Source organism: Chaetura pelagica, unplaced genomic scaffold (assembly GCF_000747805.2).
Source record: "Chaetura pelagica isolate M959 unplaced genomic scaffold, ChaPel_1.0 scaffold120, whole genome shotgun sequence".
NCBI lineage: Eukaryota > Metazoa > Chordata > Aves > Apodiformes > Apodidae > Chaetura > Chaetura pelagica.
Genome location: NW_009951952.1, coordinates 550,721 through 575,738, shown reverse-complemented (window position 1 = coordinate 575,738; position 25,018 = coordinate 550,721). Strand labels below are relative to the sequence as shown.

The 25,018-nt window shown below is 44.7% G+C and overlaps 1 protein-coding gene across 1 annotated transcript in view; it reads left to right on the top strand.

Annotated features, from left to right (window-relative positions):
• The first annotated feature begins 4,515 nt into the window (after nucleotides 1–4,515).
• Nucleotides 4,516–25,018, top strand: part of EPHA1 (EPH receptor A1) — a 38,621-nt gene continuing 18,118 nt past the window's right edge. Inside the window, exons 1-4 of the mRNA XM_009998388.1 lie at nucleotides 4,516–4,600; nucleotides 7,707–7,774; nucleotides 19,038–19,313; nucleotides 22,470–22,860. Coding sequence (XP_009996690.1) covers nucleotides 4,516–4,600; nucleotides 7,707–7,774; nucleotides 19,038–19,313; nucleotides 22,470–22,860 — 820 coding nt within the window. The remainder of the gene's footprint in view (nucleotides 4,601–7,706; nucleotides 7,775–19,037; nucleotides 19,314–22,469; nucleotides 22,861–25,018) is intronic.

Genomic DNA, 25,018 nt, shown 5'->3' with positions numbered 1-25,018 from the left:
TATAAAGGCAAGATAATTTTCTCAGGTGATTTCTGAGGAAAAGAAGGGTCCTCTGCTTTTTCAGGATGGTACAATCATTTCATTCACTCTGGTTTTGCAAGCCTTGCAGGAGCATGGCAGGCCATGCGCAGGATGACTTTTTAAGAGACAAAAGCCAAAAAGCCTGCATGTAAGCCAACAGGGGAAATACACTTCTGGGATTAATTAGGTCTCAAGTCAGGGCACCAGTAGATTAAAAAAAAAAACATAACATGAATGTGTTGCTGATGAACAAATAAGTGGAGTTTTATGCAGGGACACTGTACTACTAGTCGTTGTTTAGTCCTTTTCTCTGGGATGCTGTCAAGTGCAGTCAAGTCTGCACGTTCTTACCTGGGGTGACCACTTTGTGGTCAAGAAGGTTCCCTTGACCTCCTTTTTAGGGGTTTAAAATATCTGTTTAAAATAAAGTCTGAATTTCTGAATGAAAGGAAGTCCATGTATAAAACTAATTTAACAGCTTAAGCCACTAGATGGTAGGAGTCTATTTGCTGCAGAAAGGCTGTCTGAAGTCAGCTGTTTGAAATATTCTAAGATCATTACTGATGGAGTAGAGGCAGAAAAATCTGCAAGATAAAAAAGAAAATACCAGAATACTAAACTGTGGTCATTGAAGTGTGAATAAGAGAGAAAGAGGGCACAAATTCTCTAAAGGGAATGAAACATAGAAACAGAACATCCCCGAAGTTCTACAAAGCTGTAACAGATTTTTCTCAGAGTTGTAGAACTAGTGGATGATGGGAACGAAACAAAGGCTGCAGAACATGGACAAATTTCTGCTTTACACTGGAGTGGGGCTTGTTGCAGAATGTGACTGGCACCTCTGGGAGCCCTATATGTCTGTGTTACTGTAACCCCTCATTGAAAGCTGGATCAAGAGGCACAGATGCAAGTTGTCAACACTAAAGGCTGACAGATGTAGGGATGCTTTGACAGTTTGGGAAGTCATATCAAGTGAAGAACTCTAGAGATTGTTTTTAGGTTCACTTTCATTCATCATCTCAACAACATTTAACAGTACAATAGTGGAATGTGAGGAGCAGCCAACACAGTAAACAATCTGTAAGAACCATATGAAAGAGCCCTCTCTGAACTGCAGTACAAAAGAAGCACATCCAAACTCAGACTTGGGAATGCCATCTGACTGTCCCAAAGGTACAACACAAGACCTGGTACATACCATTCCTCCTCAGTTCCCTCACCACAAGCCCACATTTCTGTAAGTGGAAAGCCCAGGTGTGTTGTGTAATGATATTTTCTGGCTGGATACCTAATCTTAGGAACACATGTAACAGGGTACTGGGAAATGAAAGGAAAAAAAATAATCTTGTGATTCAGAAATACTCAGAGGGACTAGAAATACAGGATAAGATTCAACCCAAAAACATGCTGAGAGGGAGTTTAAAAGATGCAGTTATCTTCTTACCATCAAAAAGCATGTCAGAGATAGGAAGTTCACTGGAAAGTGTGAAAAGCTCCTAGAGGCATAAATCATAGGATAAGATTGTAAAGATTTTTTTTTTTAAACTTAAGTAATTTCAGATATATATATATATATTTACTAGACACTCAGGGAATTAGCTTTGCCCAACAGTTTACAAAGAAAAAAATCCAACCTTGTGATGCACAAGAAAAAGGATCTTGTAACTTAAATACTCAGCAGAGTTGTATGAATAATTCATGTGTAGTACTCCACTGTACAGGGTAGATCTGTGTAAATTCAGTTTTTTTCCTCTTTGGATCTGCATTTCAGTGCAGAAGACACATGGCAAAGCGATGCTTTTACAGATATCAGTGAAATTTCAGTCATATATTGTTCCTACTTTTAAACATTTCTACTTGTTTATAGATTTGTGGTAGATCCTGATCTGGCTGTAACATCAGGCTGTGTTTGGTTTGACTACTATTGCAGACATTCTAACTGGGAGCTACAGTAGGTGAACTCCCATCTGCAAACAAAGCAGTACGTGTGATTTCTGACCACCATCACCTGGAACACCCTGATTTCTGACCACCATCAGCCAACACTAACAAGGGGGAGAAAAAGAAAGTAAGTCTTCCTTAGGCCATCTTCTCCAAAAAGCCCTAGGAAATCTGTTCCCACCTATTCCAAGTAGCTTACATCAAGTGTCCTGCCCACGAAGAAACAGAGCTTCCCTAGGTTCTTCACTCAAAGCTTTGGCACTTCTGAGATTCTACAGATGCAGGGTGGGGAGATGAACTGAACATAAGGCTCTAACACTGCATTTTGCCTTAGGAATGATATCAGAATCACACAGAATTACCTTGGTTGGAAAAGACATTAATGATCTTGACAGTCCAACTGTCAACGTAACACTGAATCCTTAACTAAATCATATCCCTACTAGGTCTATATGACTCTTAAATACCTCCAGGGATGGTGACTCCACTGTGGACAGCCTGTGCCAGTGCCAGATAACCCTTTCACTGAAGAAATTCTTCCTAACATCCAATGGAATAGCTTGAGGACATTATCTCTTGTCCTATCACTTGTAACTTCATTGAACAGACGAACCCCCACCTGTTTGCAACCTCCTTTCAGAGGAAAAAGTGAGCATAAAAACTTGAGACCTGGCACCATAGGCTGAGAAATACAACTTTAGACAGGATTAAACTGGAATAAATGTAAGATATAACTACTCTGAAAGACATTACAGTTGTAATTATTTGTACTGATATTTGACTTCCTGTGCTAGGTAAAGTGTAAAGCTTAGTATTTTAACCATTTGTTCTCAAATTTATTTTGCCTGAGTTGAAACTTTTTGGAATAGATTTTAATTTTCCAAGATGGAAAACTTGGAAATGTTAGAGGATCACAGACCTCACTGAAAGAGTCAGATGCAAGGAACTTCAGGAGGTCCACAGTCCCAACCCTTGCTCACAGCAGGGCTGAATCCAAACCTAGATAAATTGCTCATGACTGTATACTGGTAAGTCTGGAACCCTTCCAAGGGAGGAGATCCCCCAGCTTCTCTAGATGACCTGACAAAGTCCTTTCTTTAGCCTTCCTTAAGGAGGAGGAGGAAGAGAGCAGGAGGAATGCAGCCTTACAGCAAGTGGAGGAATAATGCCATCTGTATTTCAAAGGGAGGGGTGTAATTGCTGTGTATGGGTGGGAGTCACATCCTTGAAGAATGGCAGAAGAGATAACACAAGAGCAAATTGTTTCATATTTCTGTCCCTCAAGGAGGAAACTGTAAGTCTCTTGAGATCTTCATACATAGAGTCAGAATCCTTCTGGTTCAGTCCCATGATTTTTACATTGAAAAGCAGGCACCTTCCAGTGTTGCTAAGAAGTTTGTTAAGAGAAAAATGGGAATTCTTCCAGATCAAAGAGGCATGGCTATCACTCTGTGTCATGCCTTGGGAGAAAAATCTGTGTCTACCACTACGTACAGATGGATTTCCTACATCATAGAATGGGTGGGGTTGGAAGGGGGTTTTCAAGGTCATCAAGTCCACCCCCCTTGCAGTGTGCAGGGACCTTTTAAAGCAGATCAGGTTGCTCAGAGCCCTGTCAAGCCTGACCTTGAATGTCTTCAGGGATGGACCCACCAACACTTCTGCGGGCAACCTATTCCAGAGCTTCACCATCCTGATAGTAAAGAACTTCCTCCCAATATGCAATCTCAATCTGCCCTGCTCTGGTTTAAGGCAATTGCTCCTTGTCTTCTCACTACAAGCTCTTGTAAAAAGTCTTTCCCCAGCTTTCCTGTAGCCCCTTCAGGTACTGGAAGGGTGTTATGAGGTATGACCGGAGTCTTCTCTTCTCCACGCTGAACAGCAACTCTCTCAGTGTGTCTTCACAGCAGAGCTGCTCCAGCCCTCTCATCATCTTCGTGGCCCTTCCCTGCACTCGTCCCAACAGCTCCACGTCCCTCCTGTGCTGGGGGCTGCAGACCCGGACCCTGTAACGCCAACCTTAAGGCCGGTTTCAGGCACACACACACACACCAGCAGGGAGAGGTGCCCCGGGCAGCCTCCCCGGGCTGTTCCCGGCTCCCGGCGCGGGGCTGGGGGGCAGGTCCGGGCGGGGGTCCCGCCCCGCACCCCGGGCAGCCCCGATGCGGGGACAGAGGCTGCCCGGGAGGTGGCACCGGGCACGTCGGGCGGGGCTGGGGCCGCGGTGCGGGGAGGCTCAAAAGTAATAATAATAATAAAATAAATAAATAAAAAAAAGAGGTGTCTGCCTTTCAGGTGGGTTTATTTGCTTGCCAGATGGGAAGGCTGTGTGACCAGCCCCTTTAAAACAGGTAAAGGCAGAAAGTCTTCTCCACCCACTTCGCCCTTGATCTTTCATCATAAGTGTGGGCCAGGCGGGGAGGTTGTGCAATGTGTGCGCTGCCGTCCGGAGGCTGCGGGAGAGGTTCATGCGCTTCCAGCGGGAGCCGGGGCTCGGAGGCCTGAGCCGGGAGAGCAGGCGAGGGCCGGGAGCCGGGCCCGACGCCGGCCGGCATGGAGCTGAGCACCTGCAGCCCCGGGATCAAGCTCTCCCTCAGGTTCCTTCTCCTCTTGCTTCCCAGCGTGTCAGGGAAAGAAGGTAAGCGTGGGACCCGCTGGTCCCTCTGCCTGGAGGGCTGGGCTGGGGAGGCGGAGGGGCTGCTCCGAGGGGCAGGGAACAGGGCCCGGCCAACGCTGGGGTCCCAAGGGCTCCACAGCCCGCTCGGAGGGAGCTGGAGAGGAGCTGGGGTGAATGGGAAGGGCTGGTGAGGGTGGGGGAACAAAGGCCAGGAGCAAGTCCCATCCGACGCTTGGTGGGTTAGTGAAGGGAACCCAGGTGTGTTCTCTGCTCCCCTCTCACCCCCTCCCAGGTGAAGCACAAATGCCTCTGCATATCCAGCGATCCAAGAGAATTCTGCCTCTGTTTGCCTTAAACATAAGCTGTTGCAGATAACAAGTTTAAACACAAACTCAGAAAGTTACAGACTCACACCCACCCCCTGCAGTTTCCTCAGGAAGCCCTCTTGGGAGTTAACCCTTGTGAGCAAGAGGACAGTCACTTTTTTGGAGGCTTGCAGGGTGAGACAGTCTCTTACACCTACCCCAGAGTTGGAAGATAGAGCTGGGCTTTACCGTTTCCTCTCCTAGCTCTCTTCTTGCTTCCCTTCTCCATTCCACTTAGTCTCTTTTATTAGATGTAGTGATCTTTTTTTCTTCCATCTTGGCAGCTGCACAGTGGTTATGAAACATACAGGGAATGGGAATTTTAATAGAGAGGTGAGGAAGAGTAAACCACTGTTCTGTTCCTGATCTCCTCCTGCAGTTAATTCTTGCCAGAGACTCGTAGTCTCTGTTTTGCACAGAGAGATATGTTGGGGCACCAAGGACAAACAGCCTTTGCCATTCCAGGCTCTCGATGGAGAGCACTTAGTCAGAACTGGCAGTTCATCCATGGGCTCATCTCACACTCCACAAGTGCTGAGTGCTCTTTCAAAAGCACTCTTGACAAACATGTTTGTAGCAAGGACCCAGCTACATGGATGCAGCTAGCAGAGGTTGTGGAGAAGGCCAGCCTAGATGAGAAGTAATTCAAGGTAGGGCCATGCAGGCGTTTCCATAAGTGTGTAACCAGTAGTTGGCAGTAACACCCAGGGACTTCTCTGCCAGCTTCTTCCCTATCTCAGGCATCTCATTCGGGCCATGTCTGTGATCTGCTCTTCCTGAACCTGCCTATCTGGGAACATCTTATTTCCCCGGCGTCCTCTATTATCTGCAGTCTTTTTTCTTGTTGGGGAGACCTCCTCCCATGTGGTTGGACAGCCACGTGAGATTCCTAGGAGTGAGGTCCTAGTCACCCCTGGGTACTCCGTGCTCTTGGAGTCAGGCTGACTCATTCTTCCTTCCCTTGGAGGATTCCTGTTAAAGAGTTTCACTTTGAGAGGTACTTCTCAAGAGTGGACTTCACCCTCTTCAGCGGGCACTTAGCAGCTGCAGGAGCTGCTGTGCAGTGCAGTGACATGGCACACGGGCTTTGCAAGCTTCCCAGCCCAGCTGCTCCTGAGTTCCTTTTCCCTTGCTTTGCTACAACTTGCCATGCTGCCCCTCTCACTCCCACATCACGCCTGGAGTGTGTGAGATAGATATTATCTTGGTGAGGATTCTGGAAGGATAGGCTACCTCACCTTGGGATTTCTGGTAGGCAGCAACACGAGAATAGCACCTTGAATAGAGATACTGAGAGCAGAAGCAGAGTAAGGAGCCTTGTCTGGACAGGGAGTCTGTGGCTAGGAAGGTTTTGCTGTATGACCATGCTGTGAACACTGCAAACTTGCAAAACCTGGATTCCTTCTTTTCCCTTCTCCCAATCCTGAAAGGGTGTTGCAGAGGTGAGAACAGCAGCACAGTCCCTCTTATCTCTGATTCTGGGCCCACAGCCTGCTTCCTCATTCCACAGGACTCTTGCTGATCTGCACTTTACACTCTATTACTTGGAGTTGGCAGGCAGTATTTGTTAAGCAGTCAGATGAGGGGGAGGAAATCTGGTTATTTAAATGTCATTTAAATATTTCCCCCTACTACCTTTCACCCCCAAATTATTTTCTGAGAGGGGTAGAAATGACCCTGCTGGATACACCCACAGGAATCTAAAAGGCAATTCAAGGAATTGTTCCTGTTTTGGATGTTCCCAGACTGGGTTTGCAGTAGGGGCACTGAAACCAGCAGCCTGTGCTGGCAGCACCAGCAGACCCAAAGGTAGGCACGAAGCTGCACATCCAGCAGTACGACTTCCAACTTCTCTCCCTTCTCCTCGTATGTCTACACAGTGACACATCTTTAATTTCTCTTCAGATCAAGACTTGAGGGCAAACGCTGATCACATTTTAAAATTTCTTTGAGGGCTACAAATTAACATGCTGCTGAATTTCTCCTTTTGTCACAAGACTTTGGGAGCTAAGGCTTAACACAGCCATGCAGGGCAACTCTGCAAGAGGTGCCAGCGCTGTGACTGGCAGCCCTTATTGGCTAAAACAGTAGTGGGGGAAAACCAGTGAAACAATTTCTAGGCCACCATCAGATGGTGGACAGCCTGGGCCAGAAGTAGAAGGCCCAGCAGTGTGAGCAACTGCTGTATGTCATAGCTTTTGGGTACTGGTGATAGTGCAAAGTCCCTTCTCCCACTTCACACTGCCTCTGTACTTTCCCACAGTGTTTCAAGGACTGAATAGCACCTCTAGGCAACACTGATTGATCTTTTGTTTTGGTAATTTATTTGATCACCTGCCTCTTCATGGATTTTGTTTGAGGCCTTCTTGTTTCTGAGATCTATGTGTTTAGCTGCTAATGCTGGATTCCCATTTCAATAGGTTGGCCTCCTGCTCACATTATTGGGGAAGCTGTCAGAGGCAAAAATGTGTCAGGATTGCATTTTTTTGGGATGTGTGTGGGTGTTACTTGAGAGGAGGATGGAAGGGGAGAGGGTCTTGGATGTGAAGAAAACCTTTTAACTCCCGACTAGCAGCACTGTATTCCCATCCTTGCTCGAGCTGTGCTTTTTAAAGGTACAAGGTCACAAAGGAGAGGGGGCTGTGGGCTGAGAGAGGAAGGGCAGGTTTTGTCTTCTGTGACATAACAAGGATGAAGCCATTCCAGGGGGCATATGAACTAGGTCACTGATTTATTTTTTTTCTCCTTCTTCTGGTTTTCAGTGGATCTACTTGACACAAGCACTGCTCAGGGCGAACTGGGCTGGCTTCCAGACCCTCCAGAAGTAGGGGTGAGTACATGTGTTCAAAGAAGGGGAGCTGTATTTGAAAAGCATGATCCAAGTTGAAATTCCAGCCTGCCTTCCCAAATCGGGCTGCTATACCTCCACCCTCTCCTGGACTTTGTATGCTGTATCTTCCTTGCAGCCACTGCACCTCTGCAGCCTCATCCACTAGCCAGCTGTTTGAGGACTGATGCCTATTAACTTCCAGTAACTCTCAGTGATTAAACATGTCCTGGAAATACATTGTTTTCATGACATATTACAAGTTAATGGAGAAAAAGGGGGGAAAGAAATCAAACCACCACCCAGTTTTTTCATCCTAACATAAGATGTTGCAAATACATCTTATGTCTTCTCCCCTGGGCAAACAGCTGTGTCAGAAGTATTTCTGTCTTTAAGTCTCTAAAGAATTTAGAATATTTTTTTTTTTGTTTAAAATTGTTCTGTCATTCTTCTTCTTGAGTACTGAACTGAATGATATGGTTACACATTTTTTAACTGGGTAGCTGACTGAAGAGATAACTGTTATCTTATGGGGCAGCAATCTGGCCAACTGGGTGGGCTCCAAGGTTCTAGGACTTTACACCCAGCCATAATGCAATGTTTGGCCCACACAGCTGATAATCAGGGAGGCATTTCCCTTTGTTTCATGACTGCAAAATTGGGTTGATGGAAGTGCTTTGAAATCTACTCCTGAAACCACTGCAAAATTGGACTAAAAAAGATAAGTGAGACCTCAGCTATTTTTGTACAAATACAGCTATTTTGTATGAAGTTGAGTTGAGCACTCCCTCTACCATCACAACCTACCTTGTGGAAGATGGCTTCCTTTGTAACAGCAGGACTGTAGGAGTAGTGGGAGGAAGGCACAAAAAAAAAAAGGGAAATTCAGGGACTGCAGCAGTTAGAAGGACCTATTTTAATATATACTTCCAGACCTGGGTTCAGCCAGTTCCTAACTCATTTTCATAACGTTCCTCTGTAATGCACTGTGGCTGGTTTAAATTCACCCCAGCTTCCTCCTCCTCCTGGTAGTCTTGCTGGGTGAACTAGAGCCAGACAGTGAGGTTCTCCTGTACTGGCATAACTGCATTTGTTTCATTTACACAGCTGTTTTGGTTATTATTATTATACCCTGCTCAAAACAGGTGCCCTAGTGACATACATGTAGATCATGTTTTGCCCATTGGTAGTTTTAACCCAAAATTGTGCTGCAGGCACATTCAGGATGAAGTTTGCCTCTTGAAGAGATTGGTAAAAAACACTGAATAGTGTGTTCTAAAAAATAATCTGACAGAAAGGAGGCAAAGCCTTTGTTAAAGAACGTCTGATTCTTGCACAATAGGTTCCCAGCAGTGCTAGGTGCTGGCATACCCTCTGGCTTGTGCTACATTTGCTTTTTAAAATATGTGTACTTAAAGTATAGTAGCTGTCACTCAGAACTGTAGAAGATGCTGGAAAATATGGCCTGAGAGCAACCTAAATTAATAGATCAGGATACTGGTGACTGATAAACTGACAGGGGATGAAGAACAGATTAATTGATTTACGACAAGCAACTTTTTTGTAGGGATTTGTCTGATTATGTCATTTCCCAGGAACTGTCAGGTGGAAGGTTGACAAATTGCCACAAGCAAAAAGGGAACAATGGGTGATTCTCTTGGAATCAGAAGTTAGGACAACTGTTTCTGAAATAATCCTCCCAAAATGAAAAAGTAAATATGTTTGAAAGAGAAGTGAGAATTTCAGAACACTTTTTGAGACAAAAGAACTAAGTTTACTACTGCATAGTCAGACCAGCTTGATTATTAACCAACTGGAAACATCTGAGCTGTATTTCATACAGAGTTGAAGAGTATATTTCATGCAGCAGTGCTACTTGTATCTAACCTCAGATGCCAGAGCTCTCCCATCTGTGAGCTGGATTTCTGTCAATATGCTTATCACACAGAGGAGGGAATTTGCTGTGAGGAATTTTAGTGCTTTATACAGCCAAGATCTCTGAGGTTTAGCCCTGAAGAGGTTGGATAATTCTGTGAAGGCAGAATTACACCTTTGTTTTCTCCTCACTTTTAGCCATGGGATGCTCAGCCTAAGAACAGTGAGCTGTACCACAGTCATTTTTTTGACACATTTTTCTGTGCTTCTAGAGTGCAGTAACTGGCAGTGCAATCTTGCCTAAGATTAAACATAGTCTTTAAGTGAAAGTATCTGCAATTTAAGTAAAGGGTCTGTAGGAGTTTGCTGAAAGTTTTGTTAGCTTGCATTGTGGTAGCTTCTTAGAAAGGCTTTTATTAATTTTAGGGTGCTATTGGAAACTACCTTAAAAAGGTAGTTCATGTTGGTAGTTCATGGCAGTTCATATGGTAGTCCATATAATCACTTTCTTATCTTCCTTACCTGCCCCCATCATCTAATAAAATCCTTGATAATTGTTTCTGTCTTTGAACTTTTGAGATAGCAATACCAGTTGGGCCTGGGGAGGTGAATTACAGTACTAGTATCAGATTCCTGTCTTTTAATGTATTGTGTCCAATTCTGGAGCCCCCAACATAAGAAGGACACGGAGCTGTTGGAGCAAGTCCAGAGAAGGGCCACAAAGATGATCAGAGGGCTGGAGCACCTCTCCTGTGAAGACATATTTTCATGTATAATTGCATCACAGGTGGTGTTAAGGAGTCATGTTATCCTCTTCCATTTTGCTTTTAGTAGAGAAGGCTCTGAGCAATCCAACCTGGCTTTGAAGTTAGCCTTGCTTGGAGCAGGGGATTGGAGTAGAGACCCAAAGGTCCCTTCCCACCTAAATGTTTCTGTGTTCACGTGATAGTTTTGCATTTTTTTTGTTATTATTCTGAGCTTGTATTAGCCAGGCACAAAAGGTCCTTCCAGTTTTATCTGATTTAATGTTTTGAACTCTGTAATATCTGGTCCTATGGATTTTCTGTATCAGTTTATATAGGCCTATGATACAACATATTGGACAATCCAATATTTGTCTTTAATAGCTATGATTATTTTACCCTAGCTTTTATCCTACTATTTCCAATTCCTTTTTTTGAGTAGTGAACAGTATTTGCATAATCCAGTCCTACTTTCATGAGTCTGTGTGACTACTTAAATTCTTAGCTGTTTACACTGTCAGATGCTGGACCACTCAATATGACTTTCTGTCTTTATGCTGTTGAACAGATTGTAAATTAAACAAATTTTATTCTTTTTTTAGCTGGCATGTTTTCTTGGGAGGCATGCTTTCACCAGTTCTGTAGCTGTCTTTGCCTCCAGAAGAGTCCTTTTTTACAGTAACTGTTCCTAAATTGGATATCTGTTATTTCAGAAATCACATTATTTCTGCTGCTGTCATTAATTGCCAAACTGTGTCGTATTTAGCACATATTAAAGGTTTAGCAATGCTCAGTTCTCAACTGGCAGCTGGTTTATAGACCTTATTTTTCCCAAATGTTATTCCTGCATGGATCATAGCATTTTTAAAGCTTCCAGGTGATTTTCTTAGTCTCCTTCCTAGGCTGCTATTCTTCTTAGTCTCCTATGCATGGAGAGGTGGAGGACATAATCATTCTGCCTGTTCTATACTCTTGCTTGCTTCCACACAGACTTCAGAAGTGTTGCCATCACTTTCAAATTTTCTACCGCTGTGCATAGCACCTGATGTTCTCGATTTTTTTCTGAATTCTACCTTTGCCCAGGACTAAGGATGTGCATTTGATCTCAGTGACCTAACATATCCCAGAGGCTATTCATAAATAGCCACTGACTGTGACCATTGTGGCCTCAAAAACACTTGAAAAACTTCGGAAATTATATAATTCTTATGCAGTTCTGTACTCCGTGTTTCACAGGAGGTCTGGTTGTGAACATGACAGCTGCCAAAGCTGTGTGAATGCAATTTGAGTAAGCCAGTACTCAGATATAGATGATGATGATAATAATAATAATAACGATAACAATAATAATTGTTGTTAATTATTATTTAATTTTTTAATGCTGTCATTTTGCAGTGAAATCCCAGGCATAGTGCAAATTCTATACTGCTCAACTATTTTCTTAGGGTAATAGACTAGGTCAAGTTCCTGTGACCTGTCAGCAACTTTTATATCATTGACTGTCCCTTCCAACCCCTAATATTCTGTGATTCTGTGACCACACAGTAATGCTTACATGCTTTCAGGCTCCAGCAAGGTGGGATACTGTTCCAGTGGCCTAAGAGGTCCTAGTTAGTGACAGCTGATGGGTGATTTCTGTTTCCACCACTTCTGCTCAGAAAGATAGGCCTGGTTGCAGGAGTTGAATGCACCATTAGTCTCAGCCAGGCATCTGTTTGTAGCACCTGAAGGTGGTGTGCAAAATAACCATCAGAAATGCTGTTGTGTGCATCTCTTCCCACAGCTGTTGACAATGTGTATGTCCTTTAAGACCCAACTCAAAGGGATGTCATCACCTCTTAACTTGGAATAGAGTAGCAGTATATACCTCAGCCTGCTCTCAATTTAAGGCATAGGGAATTAGGTCTTCCAAGTGAAAAGGATCTACATAGAGATAAGGGTCAGAAGCCTAGTAAAGTCAACAACTAACTGGAAATGGGAACACCTCTAGCTTCAGGGTAATATCCTGGTATGCCCTGCTGCTGTGGTGACTGGTGGAGATGCTCGATGATATTCTGTTAAGTGAGAATTAGTTATTTTGTGTGGATTTGAGAGAGAAGTAAAAAAATAAAATGTTATGCATATCCAGATGTACACTGTTTTACTTAGAGAGGTAAGAGTGAGAGGGGGGAATAATGAAAGTGAGAGGAAGTACTTGAGTAACTCCTGTAGGCCAGACTGCATGAGCCACCAACCAGGCAGCTCACCTGCCACAGATCCAGGTAGCAATCTCAGCTAGAGGACTTGCTGCTGTGACCTGAAGGGCAGCAAAGGCCACGTTCCTAGGCAATGTGAAGACGCTACACAACCATGACATGCATCAGCACCGCTTTGAAGGCACGGCAGTGATAACAGCTCTGTTGCCTAGCAGCTTCAGGAAGCTGATTCACTCTTTTATAGCTGTAGAATGAGAGTGGACAAGGTTCACTGAACTCCCTCACGTCACCACAAAAGCACCACAAGTCAGCTGGAGCTTTGAGGTGAGTCTACCCATGCCAAGGTCCTCTGAAAAGACTAAGAGACTATTTAAAGTAAAAACCAAAACAAGTGTTATTATCATACCAACCAAAAATACTGGTGAGTTTGCAGACAGGCAGGTTAGAAAGGAAAAGTTTTCTGTTTTGTTGGCTGCTGTGTCCTTGCTGGATGGACCTATGCTTTGAAGTGTGATTCTCACCATCTCAGAGGCAGAATTGCAGAAAAATGTGTCTCTGATTTCTTGGAAGGTTATTTCCATTGCTCCTAAGGCCTAGTTCCTGGCTTCTCTGTGCTTGACTGGGAACGTGCCAGCTCTTCACTGTGGGTTTCATGCTGTCATTTCCTGCAGCTTTTTTTCTCCAGGTGGGTTTGATTATCTCAAAGAAAAAGCACAATTACCTTGTCCCTATGTGGGGTTCCACCTGACTCATCTGTCAAAGGAGCCCATGCAAACAAAGCAAGTATTGCCCATCTCCATCGGGCTCATTTCTCAGGTTCTCTCTAACCACTGGAAGTATATATACTGAACACACCACATAAAACAATAACTCACACCATACAAAGCCCTTTGCCTTGAAAAAAAAATAATCACTTCCATTTACGATTTCTCCTTTGCAATGTATAATGTAGTGCAAAAATAACATGAGAACTAACATTTGCTTTATCTGTAATATGACTTCAGCCCAGAACTCTGAACTCTTAATATGCACCATTTGATTTTTCCACTCCTGTCCTTTTTGGAGTTATTGGTATTGTTAGTGGGTGCTAGCAAAACAGATGTATTCAAGACAAGTGTTCCAAAATACCTATGTGAAATGATTGACTATCATTATTCCTCACCTAGTAGCATCTTTTGTGGCCCCAGAACTGTTTTCATGTAAGAATTTAATGTGGCCAGACAGTTCAGAGAATGAGCAGGCAGTAGAACATGGGATTGATAGACAGGTTTGATAATCAGTGCACTGGAGCTCTATGGCTCACATGAGCACCTTATCTTCCTGTAAGAACCTGAGTACAAGTTAAATTGGAAGGATATGGGTGGGATGAAGACCTATGTGCTAGTGCCCTGAGGGACACATAATGACATAATGCATGTGCTCCTCCCTGAAAATAATCAATGGATCATTGTGGGAAAAAATATATCATCCCACCCAGAAAGATATTGTAGTCAAGTAAACATCACTTCTGTGTTCAGTTGTGTCAAAGACTCCATGATGATGTGATGAAATCAAACTTCCCTGACCATTGCCAAATGATAAAAGAAATTAAAGCAGCCTCTTTGCTGTTCTCAGATTTAAAATTAGAGGAGAAAGAAGTGTCTGGATGTCACCACACTCTTTTCATCATTGTAATCTAAATGGTCTTCTAGACAGCAAAAGGACTTGAAAGAGGATTGAGAAATGTTCAGTGAAGGGTCACAGAAACTTCATTCTGGAATACTGTCAAAGCACCACTGTGGTGCTGCTATTTTTGACTAGCTGATCTAGTTTTACCTACTGATGGATTTGACAAGATGTATTTTCATTGAAGAGAAGCTGTTCATCATACCATGGCAGGTATCAGCAAGATGTGTCTGTTGCCACAGTCTTTCCTCTGAGGCATTACCTAAGAATGTAGCACAGCCGACCCTGTAATGTGCAACTGCTGCGAATTCTAAATCTATTCCAGGAAGGTTGTTTGGTTTTTTTGCCACAGAAACCATTCAGTGGTGTGTGTTCTGCTCGGTGGTTTCAGGCTTGGAACACAAGTGATGCATTGTTGCTGAAAAAGATGGCTGTTTTGGGGCCTTGAAATTTTTCTTTAGGAAGAGATTTGATGGATTAAAATAGCACCCTGAGTTGTTGCAAATTAAATGAGAAAGAGATGCACTTTATAAGCACAGGTACACTGTAGCTGTACTAACTCGGGTGGTCTTTTCATCTTAGTTCAGTTAAGAGTCACAGTTAAATTCAACTAAGTTCACAGTTAAACAGGTTTTCAGTGGATGAACTAACTTTTCCAGTGGAGACAGCCATCTTAGTAATTTGCCTTATTGTTGCCTTCTGTAAGAGTCTTAAATTGCTGTGCCTTTCCCCAGGGGTCTGCAGGCCACAGATTGGAAGCCACTGTGGTAAACAAATGTGAAGACCAATGAAATAAAGGTCACAGCAGGCAGGATCTTACCTAAAACGATACAGGGCAAGTACCTGGCAAGCTGTAGCTGAGACAGCATTACTGTTGCGAGCCATAAGCTCTTCTGAGCCTGAGGATCTGCAATACAGTCACAGTCTGCTGCCCCAGTCACTGGGAGCCTACCTCTTGAATAGCAACAGTGCTTAAAAGCATCATAATAAAATTTTGGGTTTGTTTTCTCTTGTGTTTTTTTTCTACAATGAAAGAGACTAAAACCAAAAGAGACTACTTGCTGCCTGCAGAGCCTGAGGTAGCTCTAAGAAGACATATAAACTGTCTCTGTTTCCATCTTACACCTTATGGCAGATCCTAGGAAAAGCAGCCCACAAACAAATGGAGGAATCATAGGTTTTCCTATATAGGCTTCTTGACACAGACCCGAGAAAGCTCATTTATAGAAAAGGCAGAGTAAGCCTTCCTTAGGCTTCTGAGCTTCATACTGTATAATCAATTCAAAGTTGATTGGGGCAGATATTACAAGGCTTGGACATTATGTTATCTTTGGTTCTTTACTCACAAGGCAGAGCAAACCAATACCATTTACTACAGACATCTACTTGCAGATCTCCATTCAAGTTACTCTGAGCTGCAATCAGAAAGATAGCTCATCTACCTCCACCACTGGTTTCTTTATTTTGAATCCAACCTAGCAATGGGAGGAAAGTTGGCTTCCTTTTTCCTAAACTTGGAGTGTTCTGAGATGGTTGAGATAGTACTTTTGCTTTGAGGTTTTCATTCACTTAAACTTACTGTTGTGCTGGAATTATTTTCTTCTGTATTGTACCACCAGACTTTCAAGAACAAATCTCTGGAACGAAGTGCCTGTTAGCGTATGGGTTCCTGGGAATTACAGAACAACCTTTTATTCTCAAATCCAATGGCTACATCCTTAGACTTTTTAGAAGTCAAGCTACTGATTTATGGTCCTCTCCTGATTGCATTGGCTTTTGGGCTTTTTTAACAACTTTGTAAGGACTCTAAAAGGTTTTTAAAGTTTAAGTAGTCCTTGTACTAGTCTTTAAACTTTAAAAATAATTTAAGTTTAAAAGGAGTTTTAAATAATAAAGAATAAAAGAGCTGAAGAACTCTGTCTTTCTTGGAGCAGGGTGATCTGCTGGATGATCTCCAAGGGTCCTGTGTCTCTCTGATTCTGAATCTCATGAGAAAGTTTTCTGTAGCATCACAAAATCACAGTTCATTCAGTGCTAAAATGAAGAAGTCTGACTTCCACTGACCTCCATTTCTTCTAGAAGAAAGCTTCCCATCCTCTGGCCAAAATGATGACTAGAGTAAGGGTATAGTTCTGGAATGAAATCGGTACAAAGTTGTTTTATCAAAGGAGGTATATTCAATGTCATTGGAAAACTGGAGAGCCAGGTAATTCAGCTTGGTTGAGGCAGACTTTGCCACGTGTTCATTAAGAACATTACATTAAAAATCTGAGGCATACATTTTGATTTTGCAGCAGATTCTTTGAGGAAGTGAGACTGTTGCCTAGCAATTTCTGGACACATCATCCTTTCATTAAGTATTGTATGTAACAGTTTTCCTCTACTACTTTGAATGTAAAGGCTTCACTGAATAATGAAGTATATTTAACAATAGGTCTGTATTGTTAGCATAAATAATATATTCATTTTACTTCCTTTACCCATCAGCAGTAGAACCTGGAGAAACCAGGTCTGACTTCTTCGTTATTTCTTTTCACCACACTGCAACTGTGCAATATCAAAGCCTCCACCCTGGAAGTCTTCAAGGGCAGGTTGGGTGGAGCTCTGAGCAACCTGGTCTAGTGGGAGGTATCCCTGCCGATGCAGGGGGGTTGGAATTAGGTGCTCTTTAAGGTCCCTTCTAACCCAAACCATTCTGTGATTCTATGAATAGTCAGTGCTAAGCATCTTTGCCCTGAAGAGTGAGCTCAGTCTGGAAGAAGCTGAGCTGAGAAATGTAGGGTTGGATTTTTTCCAACCGTAGAGTTAAAGGAAATTTTAATGCTGAAGTTATCACTATGGAAAATGAAATTTCAACCCTGTATCATTAAATTTTTAACATATTATATTCAGGACATGCATCACAACAGCTTCTGTCTTTTGGTGAGACATGCAAACTCGCTTTCTGGTGACACTTGTCAGTGGCATTGCCTTAGGGTAAACTGCTAATGGAAGCTTGTCTAACTCTCAGCCTTCAAGTGCAATTATGCGTTTCCCATCAGCGTGTTGGGAGCAGACACCCATGGAAAAATGCTTCTAAAAGCCAGTACAGACATCGGCATTTTCTTTTGAATGCTACTTTGCTCTTATTTTCCTTTCTAACTTCTATTTCAATCTGCTTCAGGATGTGTTGTAAATTCAGTTTTGTAGCATTTCCCCTAAGTTATTCAGTGAAATAGTGCAAGGAGTTATTAAGTGATTGTCCCTTTTAGTTGATCAACTGGGACTAATGAGTCTGTTTCTCTTGTTACCCTAACTTCTTTAATGTCCAGTGAGTGAAATAAGTGTAAATCCTGTGCAGTGCAGGTGTATGCCAGATGGGTCAGATTAAGGGGCTGGAGTAACACTGGAGATTAATTACATGAAGAAAGAGGAAAAAAGAAGGGACACATAGATAGCATCCACAGAACTTCCTGGGGGAGGCTGCTGGTGTGCACTTTGTTACACTTGAGTTACCAGCAGGGCCTGCTAGTTTGGAGAAAGCACCCAGCTAGTTTTCAGAGTGAGGCTGCTTAGGAAATATGCTCTAAGTCATGGCATAAAAAGAAAGCCTTCTTTGGCATTCTGTGGGTCCATCTCTTGTATTCCACAGCGGAGTGACCTGGTCTGCAGGATGAGAAGCCAGGAGAGAAGCTGCAGGGCTGTGCTGTGAGTACAGGAGGTGGTGCTGCTGGAGAAACATGTCTCGCATTCAGCCCATGAGACTTGACAAGCTGAGAGAAATATAGTGACTGAGGCCTTGTTTAAAGTGCATCTTAACCTGTGATTAAAACCAAGGTGCTTAAACTTGTGCCAATACCTGTGTGGGCGCTTGTTTCATTTTGAATTGATTAAACATTCAAAGCATAATGAGAAAGGCAGTCTTAGCATGGGGGGGAAAAGGATCTAAGTTATTTTCCCTGTCGACAAAACTTTGCTTCCCAAGTTTTCAGTTCTTGGGTGTTACTAACTCAGAAGGTGAATATTCTTTGCATTTTATATCTGACCTGTGGTGAGAAAACAAAACTAGAACAATTGTATGGTAAAATACATATCAAACTTTGGATTCATACAAATAGTATCTGCAGAGTCATACAAGCAGCTGGGCTCATGTCCTCCTCTCAGCTATTTGCCTGGGGAAGAAGGAGAACCTAGTATGAAATTAGGAAAATCAACTGAGTTTTAATAGCTAAATTAGGGTTTGCAAAATATCACACTTAAAGAACTCCAAATTAATGAGTGCTTGTGCTAGCACAGTCCTTCTGCAACTGACCTTCACATTGTGTCTGGCCATCTTTTCTCTTATCCCAAAGTGCTGTGCTTTATTTTCAGGGGCAAGATAATAGTCCTGATCTGGTTTGTCCTACTGTACACATTGAATGTAAATGGTGGCAGAGAGAAGTGGCCCTGGAGTAGTGGGTCTTTTTATCAGTCTAAGATGAGACACTGTGTGAAAAAAATATATTGGAACTGAGGTAGGATGAAGGGGATGTGCAAGGGGCCATGCACTGTTGTTTCCTTCAGTTCATCTTAAGTCAGATCCTAATCACAGCATCCTCTTTGCTCCTTATGTAAAGAGTTCAGGCAGATACAGGGCTGAAGACTAGATGCAGCTTCTGTTCAGTGCAAGAGACCTTTTAGCCAGCCAGGCTTTGAGTCCTGAATGCTGTGTAGGAATGGATGTTTTAGGCTATATTTTGTTGTGTTTGAAGTGAAACTTGTTTCTCCCATCTGTCTAACAATGTGTGTTTTCTTCTGCCCTGTGAGCAGTGGAGTGAAGTCCAGCAGATGATAAATGGTACCCCAGTCTATATGTACCAAGACTGCAGCGTGCTCTCCGAGGGTGACACCGATCACTGGCTTCGCACCAACTGGATTTACCGGGGTGAGGCAGCTTCCCGCATATACGTGGAGCTCAAGTTTACTGTGAGGGACTGCAAGAGCTTCAAAGGTGAAGTGGTGACCTGCAAAGAGACTTTCAATCTCTATTACATGGAGTCTGAACAAGATGTGGGGATCCAGTTCCGCCGTCCGCTGTTCATCAAGGTCTGTAGCACTGGGTGTGAAGACTGAGTCATATCTTTCTGCTTAAACTAGTTGCATCTTTCAGCTTAAACTAGGTGTGTCTTGCTGGCTGGGGGAGGCCAGGAGAACCAGCATGTGGGGAGGGGCATGGATAGTCAGCATTGTCCTTAGAATAAACTTTGCCCCCAGTGCCCTCTGTGATGCTCAGAGCAGTGTTTGCCACAGGAGGCACAGGAGTTTTCAAAGGAGATCAGCCCTCCATTCTGTGTAAGCACTTATTTAACTGGACACCACGTAGGTAAGGATTCTAAAGCAGTGCTAGATGGTTACACCAATTTTTAGAGTAGTGAAGCAGAGAGCAAAGGAATTAGACTTGCCTTAGGTAATAAAGCAAGATTGAACTAAGTGAAAAACAAAATCCAGTTCAGGTCTCTGTGCTCAGGATAATTTACTGTGGTTGTTATGAGATACAGAATCTTTTTTTCTTTTTTTTTAAAACTGGACATCGTGTCTTGCTACAGTGGATTCTCCCTTGTGTGAAAGTATTCAGCACCACTATATTTTAACTGCTGTTTTCCCCTCTTGCCATGAAAATATTTGAATTTGAGTAGGTGTACAAGTCCATGGGACCTGATGGAGTCCATCCACAGGTCCAGAAGCACCTGGCAGATGCAGTTGCTAAGCCTCTGTCCACCATATTTGAGAGCTCATGGTGGTCTGGTGAGGTTTCTGCCAATTAGAAATAGCCCCTCTTTTTAAAAAGGAGAAAAAGGAAAACCCGGGGAACTACAGGCCAGTCAGTCTCGCCTCTGTGACCAGGAAGGTCATGGAACAGATCTTACTGGAAAATCTGCTAAGGCTCATGGAAAATAAAGTGTTGATTGGTGACAGCCAACATGGCTTCATTAAGAGCAAGTCATGCCTGACCAACCTGGTGGCGTTCTATGACAAGGCTACAGAGATTATGATGATGTCATCTACCTGGATTTGTGCAAGGCATTTGACACTGTCCCATACAACATCCTGGTCTGCAAACTGACAAGACATGGAATTGACAGATGGACCATTCAGTATAATTGGCTGGATGGCCACACCCACAAAGCTGTGGTTAATGGCTTAGTGTGCAAATGGAGGCAAGTGATAAGTGGTGCTCCTTAGGGGTCAGCACTGAGACTAGTTCTGTTTGACATCTTTGTTGGAGACATGGACAGAGGGATTGATGAGATTGTATGCTCAGCAAGTTTGCTGACAATACCAAGCTGTGTGGTGTAGTTGACACCCTAGAGGGAAGGGAGGCCATCCAGAGGGACTTTAACAAGGCTTGAGAGGTGGGCCAGTGCCAACCTCATGAAGTTTAGCAAAGCCAAGTGCAGGGTCCTGCACCTGGGTCAGTGCAACCCCAGGCACAAATACAGGCTGGGGGAGAATGGCTGGAGAGCAGCCCTGAGCAGAAAGACTTGAGGGTGGTAGTAGATGAGAAGCTTAACATGAGCCACCAGTGTGTGCTGGAGCCCAGAGAGCAACTGCATCAAAAGTGTGGCCAGCAGGGCCAGGGAGATGATTCTGCCCCTCTACTCTGCTCTGCTGAGACTGCACCTGGAGCACTGTGTATACAGCTCTGGAGCCCTCAGCAAAGGAATGACATGGAGCTGTTGGAGAGGGTCCAGAGAAGAGCCATGAAGATGATCAGAGGGCTGGAACACCTCTGCTGTGAAGAAAGGCTGAGGGAGTTGGGGCTATTGAGCCTGGAGAAGGCTCTGGGGAGACCTTATAGTGGCCTTCCAGTACCTGAAAAAGCTACAGAAAAGCTAGGGAGGGGCTTTTCACCAGAGAGGATAGTGATAGGACAAGGGTTTTAAACTGAAAGAGGGGAGATTTAGGTTGGACATCAGGAATAAATTCTTCACCATGAGGGTAATAAGGCACTGGAATAGCTTTCCCAGGGAAGTTGCTGATGCCCCCTCCCTGGAGATGTTTAAGGCCAGGCTGGATGAGGCTTGTGCAGCCTGGTCTAGTGTGAGGTGTCCCTGCTCGAATCAGGAAGGTTGGAACCTGATGATTTTTAAGGTCCCTTCCAACCTTAAGCACCCTATGATTCTATGAATTGCAGAAATGGGAACCTCATTTTTTTGTAATGGAACTTCTATAATCCAGTTTTGTCCTAAAAAGAAGCCTCAGACCTAAATTATTTGACTGCTTTTTTCTTTGCAGTTCAAATGATGTTATGAAAACAACAGTAACGACCACCACAAGCAGATCAGAAGTCTGGTAACAGATTGCCCTCTCTTCCCAGTGCTCCCCTGCAGCTCCCCCACCTCCCTTGCAGCTGGGCCCTTCCAATGAATTTGTGCCATACCTTCTGAACTAAAGCTGCCTTAGAATCCCACTGCCAGATGCAGCTGCTGTACAGATCCTTTAATCTGCACAGAGCTGGTAGTGTCATAGAATGGGGAGGGGCCTGCAGTGGAGAGGATCAGTTATCAGGCACTCTCTCTGAGAAGAATGACCACCCCACCATCAGGATCTCAGGGAAGAAAGGCCATCCCACCTATAGTCCAGCTCCTCCATAGCACATGAAGTCATGGAGGCCTTTCCCATTTGCCCAAGTATTGAAGCATCTCTCTCTCATCCTTTGTTTACTGAGGCAGTGGGAATATGAGAGCATGGGAGCATTTTTCACCCAAATATCTACAATGCTGAAATATGTTGAGTGCTGCATGAGAAGCACCTTGCAGTAGATTATCTGATCTGCATCAAGTACAGCCTAGAAACAGATATCTGTAATTCACTGGTCAATTTTCAAACAACCCTAGATAGTGCTGTGATGCTACTGCATACAATTTTCAAACAATGAAAAATCTCACAAAAGAGAGATTTGCTCTGAGGGGCGGTTCCTAATGACCTCTGCAATCAGAGACCCAGAACACAGGAGACTGTGCAAGACCAGTGAATGACTTCAAAGGTGTTGGAAGGAGATGGTGGGAAGTATGGAGGCAAGAAAAGATGCGGACCCTGTTGTGAACACTTCTTCCAAGTGCAAAGAAAGCATTAGCCTTAGAAACAGTTGACCATACAGCCTCTAAAAGGCTGTAGAGGAAAAGAAGCTTGAGGGGCATGGGTATCTCTGCTCCTGCCTGCTCAGGTGTTAATGCTGTTGTCTTCTTCTCTTTCACTCAGCTCAACACTGTGGCAGCAGACCGGAGTTTCACGAGCAGAGACATCGAATCAGGTGCTATGCAGCTGAACACAGAAGTGTGCCCCATTGGGAAGCTGTCTCGGCGGGGCTTCTACTTGGCTTTCCAGAACTCCGGGGCTTGCGTAGCCATGGTGTCTGTCCGAGTGTACTACAAGACTTGCCCAGAGGCAGTGCGAGGCCTGGCCCATTTTCCAGAGACACTAGCAGGTTCAGAGGGGCTGACAGAAGTGCCTGGGGTCTGTGTGGAGTATGCAGCTGAAGAAGTGGGCTCTCCCCCACGGATGCACTGCAGCACGGATGGGGAGTGGCTGGTACCCATGGGCCGCTGCCTTTGTGCTCTGGGGTTTGAAGAAAGCGATGGGAGCTGCGTAGGTGAGTATGCAGACAGACACTTGCTGTAGGCCATGGGAGAGCTTCCAGGGAGCTAGAGATCACAGCATCTGTAAGCATAAAGTGGGATCGGGGAGTTCGTGTGGTCTGTCTCTCTTGCTTGCTCTCTGTGCCTGCCAGGTGTATCTTATACCTTTCTTCCCCTCCTTAGCTTCTCTTTTTCAATTGTCATTTTTCTCCTCATGTGTCAGGTGCAAGACGTGCACACAGCTCTCCACTCCCTCTTGGGCTTCATCCAGGAGCCTTCAGCTCTGGAGCTAGTTTCTGTGAGGTGTAATTGTGATTGACACTGACTCACTCAACGACTGGTTCCCAACCCTTAAATGGCAGCCTTGTTCTCCCAGGGCAGATAGGTCAGATGGACAGAACTGTGTATTTGTCCGGTTTCTCTTTTGTGTTCCTTTCTGCTTGGACTGGGATGGCTTTTCTGCAATGGGAAACCAGGTAAAGCACATTACACAGTACTGTTGGTGCCTGGCTCATTTCTGAGGAAGAGCAATTAGCAAACATAGGAGTAACCAGGGTGCTGGAGCCACAGAGTGAGCCAAGGTTGTTGGAGCAAGCAGTGCAGGGCTCTCCCTTTGCCACAGAGGGGAGAGGATCTGGGTTCTTGGGACAACTGTGTTTGTCAGGAAAGAGGTCATGGTGTGGTGTTTTGGGGAATATGTATTTCTGCAGAGAGGGAGATAGAAGCACATCTCTGCTGTTGTCAGAACCATATGGCACAAGGCTAAGGCATAAAGAAAAAGGAATCCATGCACTGCTCTTAGGGTTAGCAGGGTGCACTCCCTGTCTCTTTGGTTTGTTCTGACTTTGCTCTGCTACAAGGACCCAGTGTCCCTAAGAAACCCCACTTCTTGCTGCTCATTTTGCTTGGGGAGCTGGTGAAGGTTGAAGCACAAGATCCTTGCCCTTCTCCAGCAATCTTCTCTCCTTGCACAGCCCAGCCAGTTTTTCCACTTAGGTGCTACAGAGCTCTCCCCGCCCTTCTGAGAGCACTCCCCTGGGAAGGGGCAGGGAAGCTGTCATGTATGGACAGGCCCTGACTGCTATCACAGCACAGGTTCATTCTACATCTGTGCTTTTATCCCACTCCACCCATGCACAGCTGCAGCCAGAAGTGTCTTTTGTAGGATCAGTAGGGACTGGGGAGGTCTCTCAGGAGAGGAAGGGAAGGGGGGACAGCCTAGCAGGGGTAGGTAGAGTTACTTAATGCTTACAGCAATGTCATATTGGAGGATCAGAGAAGGTGAATGTAGGTTGCCTACTAGATAGTATCTTGGGGTCCTCTCCCTCTACAGTAAAGACCAGGTGTTACGCAAAGGAGTGGGAATAATCCAGGTCAGAGCTTCTACTTTTTGTCCTCAGAAGATGTAGGACTTCTTCAAACATGAAAAGAGGGACAGGATGGGGGAAGAAGACCTTCAGGCAGTGTCTTCTGGTTTTGAGTTTTGCCTGAAGTAGGAACAGAAAAAAAACATAACTACTACCTATGTCTCATAGTAAGGAGGAGAATCTGACCTCTGTTACAGAACAGGAGGCAACTAAAACCCAGAGGCTGAGGTCCTGAAGTAGTTCATTCAACCCCTAGGTGAAATCCCATCCATATAAAGCTTAGCCATCCTGCGGTCCAGGAAGACTGTGCCTGCCCAGAGAGCTACATCTCAGCCCCTCCAAGCAGACTTTGCTGCTGATAAATCCAGAGCTCTGTGATTACCTTCCCCAAGCATGTAATTTACTGTGCACACGAAGGGCTGGCTGTGCCCCTGCCTGCGCTCTGGTTCCCTGCTGGGCTGTGCGGCCTCCCTGCCCGCTCGGGGCTGCAGGCTGCCCAGAGTCTCCTTCTCTGGAGACATTCAAACCCACCTGGACGCGTTCCTGTGTGATGTGCTCTGAGTGACCCTGCTCTGGCAGGGGGGTTGGACTGGGTGGTCTTTCGAGGTCCCTTCCAACCCCTAGGATTCTATGATTCTATGACAGAGCCGGGCCGGCCCGCCTGCCCCCGCAGGGACCGGGGCTGAAAGGAGGGCCTCGGGCCTGCCCTCCGGCCTCCGCTGCCTGCCGAGCAGCGCTGCGCGGGCCCTTTCCCACACCTGCTTTTCCCATCGCCTCGCCTGCAGCTGCTGCCCAAGGGCTGCGG